Here is a 4,863-nt window from a genome sequence, read left to right as displayed (position 1 = left end):
CCTGTGCCCCCCCCCTACGGCGAGCCCGAGAGCGGCGAATGTGCGCAGGCGCAACCTTCCGGTGCCGGCACCGCCTCCCGCGTCTGCCTCCGTGCCCGCCCCTGCTGACTGATAGTCACGTGACGGGCAGCAGCCAGTGAGAAGCTCCAGGGGCCAGCACAGTTTTATTCAATCTAGCAAAGGAGCAGTGTGCCACCTGCAGAGGCAGGAGCAAAAGGGATGACAGCTCGGGAGTGCAGCGCTGCGCTGGGAGGTGGTCAGCCCAGGCAGAGCCTGCCTAGCGAGTAGGAGCAGGTGAAGGCACTGCAGCCAGAAGGAAAGTCAGGGTTAGGGCGAGGCCATGAAATTGTAATGGGGGATAGGTGGCTTTATGCCTGTCAAAACTCACAGAGACCATACAACACAAAGAAGGCGCACCGGGCACGTAAGCCTTGGATTGCAAGAATGAATCCACCCTGGCTCAGGACGGTAACAGGCCACCGGATACAATGTTCACAGGGGCACCACTATCCTAATTCTTCAAACCTGAAACTGACCAGAAGGCAGGCCTGTTCTTTCTTTTCCAATGAGGGCTCAGGTTGGAAAGCAGATTCCAGAGGCACTTAGGTGGCTGGACACAGGACTGGCATTACCTGGACAGTGGGCAGGGCTTGGGTGGCTGAGGAGCTGGTTGGATCCTTACCCAGACAGCACTCTGCAGATAAGCCCAACCGAGCCCAGGAGGGCTGAATGTGCTGTAGCTGAACGAAAGTGCCGGGGGAGAAAGGGCTGAAAGTAGGACTCAAGGTCAGGGCCGAGCAGAGGCAGTGAGGGCCAGTGAGGACAGGAGACCGTCTTCAGGGTTTGAGCTAACTAGCCAGGCTTGTCCTTTAACACACTCAGTGTGGGGGACCTGAGGGACTCTCTATGGCAGCCTGGAGTGTCCATGAGGATGCTGAGGCCAGCAAGGTGGTGGCAGAGCCCCGCTCTGGAGGCAAGGGTTTCTCCCTCAAGTCCAAGGCCTCCCTTTCTGGCATGAAGCTGCCAAAGCCATCAGGCTGGGGAGCCCCATTGCTACAGCCTGACAAAGCTCTTCCCTTCTATGTGGGCCAAAAGGCCGTGAAGGTCCCCACAGACACAGGAGAGCTGGAGTGCACCCCCGTGGCACACGCGCGCACATGCACACACACACACACACACACACACACTCCCCCAGGTCATGGGGTGAAGTTTATTGTGAAAGCTCATGAGGTGGGGATGTGGTGGGCAGGCTCTAGGAGGCCGAGTCAGAGGCCTCGGAGCTGTCTTTGACGTCGGTGCTCTCTGTGGTCTCGCTGACCTCGCTGAGGTCCTTGCTGTCCCCGCCACTATCCTCTGCAGCCAGGCTCTTCTCCTCCCGACAGGCCTCACCCGAGCTCAGAAGTGAACCACCCTTGTTCTCCACCTTGTTCTCCACGGAGCCCAGCACCACGGGCCTGCCCTTTTCCTTCAGCTCCAGGTGCCGCCTCAGCTGCCGTCAGGAGCCCAGGGGAAGCAGAGGAACAAGACAGGCCTCAGTCTCCAGGAGCCAGGGCAAATGGGGGCGGGGGTCCAGAGGATGGAGCAGGGAGGCCTGGTCTGAGTCCTGGCACTGCAGCTCTCTGGGCCTGTTTCCTGGCTATAAAGTGAGAGTGGCCATGCCTCCTTCACGGAGGCAGAACTGGACCCCTGGCTTCCTGTGAAGCCCAGTGTCATGGCACCAGGCCATCCTCCTCCCCTTCCCTGTCGTTCCCCGAGGCTTCTTCCTCCACAGCCCCTTAAAAGGCCGCCCGCCTTCCCCTCGCCAGCCTTGGAGACATGAGGGTTAGCAGCAACACAGCCCCAGCAGGTGGCACTGCGGGCCTCCCCACTCGCAGGGATCAAGGGCTGCCACTTTCTCTCACTGGCTTTCCTCACCCTGCTCCTCCTTGGTGCAGGGACCTTCCTCAGCCGCTGCCTGCTCGAGTCTTACCTCCTCCGCCATCTGGGTGAGATCCCGCTTCATCGCATAGGCATCTTCTCCATCTGCGTAGTATTTGGGCTCCACTTCACTGATCCTGGGGGTGGGGCGGGGGGCAAAGAGAAAGACCAAACCTGGGGTGCATTCTCCCCAGCCTCTGGAAAAATTCACCAGCCCTGGGCCTGGCCCTCTCCGGACCTGTTCCCCATACCTCCTGAGTACCTGGGGGGCCTCTGCCTTGCCACAGCAATCAGAACTAGGGGAGGGGTGCTCATCCCCAGACGGGAGGCCAGAGGCTGAGCCAACTCGGCCCTGCCCCTGGGAGGGAGAAGAGATGAGGGACCTCAGACATGGAGAGGGGTGGCTGACAGTGCTGAGGCATTACTGCCAGAGGCCACCCCTTCCTAACCACCCCCTCCCCTTCACCCCCCAAGCTGACCACTATCTCCGTGGACAGCCCACCAGCCTCGCTTCTCCCCACTGTCTACTGGGCTTGCCAATGTCCGGGTCCAGGTTCTGCCTCCTATGCTGGGCACATGGAGATACCAGGCCTGCCACCATCCACAAAGCTGTGCAGGGCTCCAGGGGCCCCACTGCTCTCACTGCCAGCCCTCCTGGGCATGCTCGGGTCACTGGTGTGCCATTTTCTCCCTTCTCTGCACTCAGTGGGTGGTTCTAGGTGCCTGGTCACTTGGAACTTGTTCCATCAGCCCCTGCTCATGCCCTGGACCCACGGCTCTGCCCCCTGCTCCATTTCCACTAAGAAGCCATGGGGTGTGTCTCCATTGCCCTGCCCTCCGCCAGTCTCAGCCAGCGTCAAGCCACAGTGTCCCCACCCACAACACAACAAACGCCTCCTCTGTTCCAGAATGTATGGAATGGCAGGTGTCAGCTGCTCCCCGTCTCAGCCACACCACCCTCCTGCTTGGCAGGCAGTTCAGCCCATCTCAGCTGATGGGGTGGGCCAGACCTGGGACCAGCCCCAGCACTCTAGAGAAATCTTGATCTACTTACTGAAAGTTGAGGGTGTTGGAATAGAGGTGCAGGGCGGCCCGGTTACTGCAGGGGAACAAGGCACTGCTGAGCTGCGCAGACTTGGCCAGGCCCTGCTCCTCCTCCTGTACCCCCCCCTCACTAATCCCACTTCATGGCTCTTCTCCAAAACCCAGGGCACCCCAGGATCCCCATCAAGATGGCAGCTGTCTACCCCCTTGCCCGCTAGCTCCCCTCCCCTCAGCACAGCTTCCACCTCTTCCTGACATGCAGAGAGACATATTTGGCATTGAAGTTTTCTATCATGGCTCGGGAGGCCTGGTCCATCAGCTTCTGAGCCAGCCCAAGGCGCCGGTGAGAACGCTTGACAGCCTGGTGGGAGAGGGGACAGGAGGCAGGACCTCGAGGGCTGCCCCAACTACCCCTGACTTCCAGCCCCATCAGAGTACGGGCGGGGCCTACATACCAATGAGGTGATATGACCATGGGGCACATCATCTGGGTCCTCTTCCCTAGAAACGGTGAAAGGCAAGAGGTTAGAAAGGACAGTCATCTTCCTGGCATGTACACACCCAGCTCTCCTCCAGGCTGGCCCTCTAGTGCCCCCAGACACTGGCACCCCTAGACCAGAGCAGACAATCCTGCTTCTCTGCAGCCTCAGACCCCCACATTGTACCTACCAGACCCGCAATTCTGTTTCCTGATAAAGAAGCTGTCAAGCCACAAAAAGATGACAAAGAACCTTAAATACATATTACTAAATGAAAAGAAGCCAGTCTAGGGATCGGCAGATGCTGCAGTGGTTCCATTGCTGGACTCCCACATGGTCGACTGTGGTTCAAGTCCTGGACCCAATGGCTTAAAACTCATGCCAGGTGCGTGTGCGTGTGCGTGCGTGCCCAAAATCCCAAGAGGAAAATGGAGGAGAAGGGACTGCGGTGTGGCCATCCAACCCGAGGAGTGATTTCTCGCTTTCTGTTTGTCCAGTGAGCACACCAGGGGAACACAAAACCCCTATGAAAAAAACCTCTTAAAAAAAAAAAAAAAAAAAAAAAAAAAGAAGTCAGTCTGTAAAAACCTCGGACTGAATGATTCAAATTCTGATATCTGGGAAAGGCAGAGCCATGGAGGCAGTACCAAGATCACCAGTTCCCAGGAGCTGAGGGAGGGAGGGAGAACGAACAGGTGGGGCACAAGTCTTCCATCCAAACCCACAGAACGCGCAAACTAGGTAGCACAGCAGGTAAACCACAGGGTCTGGTCGCTAACAGTGTGACAGTGGTGGTTCCTCATGTAGCATTCAAACGCAGCAAAAGCCTACTAACTGAGAATCAAATCGCACGGCAACATCCACCAGCCATGTGGCTCTGCCCTCCCCCAGCTCTCAGGCATTGCTCTTCCTCCTCGGTGACTCACATTTTGGCCAGGACATACCCCACAATCTTCCCATTCTCATCCTCAGCAATGTAGGAGAGCTGGTGACAGAGAGGAAAGGAAGTCAGAGCTGGAGGTGCCCCGACAGGACGCCTTGTCCCCCGACCACCTCCCGCTATGCGTGAGACACCAATGACGCTGGTCAAGTAGAGTGGTTTTGTGACAGCTCGCGATCTCTTGCCAAGCACCCCCACCACACCGTGCCCTGTCCTTGACCCGACGAGGACAGACAAGGTGGGGACCTCGCGCCTGGGCCAGCGCTCGCAGCCCGCGACGCCGAGGCCGCCCGCCCACCTGGGGCCAGGAGAGGCCGTGGTAGAAGTAGTACTTCATCTGGTAGTTCTCGGGCAGGCAGAGCAGGTTGCAGTGCTGCATGTTCATCAGGTCCTCCGGCTGCGGGGCAGGGGCAGGGGCGGGCGTGCGGTCAGGGCCGGGAGCCCCCCTCCCCGGGCTCGGCAGCTTCCCGGGGGGTTCTGGGG

The 4,863-nt window shown here is 58.9% G+C and overlaps 1 protein-coding gene across 1 annotated transcript; it reads right to left on the bottom strand.

Moving 5' to 3' along the window:
* Positions 1–1,190: 1,190 nt before the first annotated feature.
* Positions 1,191–4,838, bottom strand: NAA10 (N-alpha-acetyltransferase 10, NatA catalytic subunit). The gene is made up of 7 exons (XM_027767570.1): positions 4,679–4,838; positions 4,367–4,425; positions 3,417–3,462; positions 3,207–3,322; positions 2,972–3,016; positions 1,970–2,054; positions 1,191–1,489 (listed from the first exon to the last, which is right to left on the bottom strand). The coding sequence occupies exons 1-7, from the start codon at positions 4,763–4,765 to the stop codon at positions 1,253–1,255; spliced, it is 675 nt and encodes a 224-aa protein (XP_027623371.1). The 5' UTR covers positions 4,766–4,838; the 3' UTR covers positions 1,191–1,252.
* Between the last annotated feature and the right edge of the window lie 25 nt (positions 4,839–4,863).

The sequence above is a fragment of the Tupaia chinensis genome, unplaced genomic scaffold (assembly GCF_000334495.1).
Source record: "Tupaia chinensis unplaced genomic scaffold, TupChi_1.0 Scaffold144326_1, whole genome shotgun sequence".
Classification (NCBI taxonomy): domain Eukaryota; kingdom Metazoa; phylum Chordata; class Mammalia; order Scandentia; family Tupaiidae; genus Tupaia; species Tupaia belangeri.
Note: the sequence above shows the minus strand (reverse complement) of the source record. Positions and strands in the feature narration are given on the sequence as shown.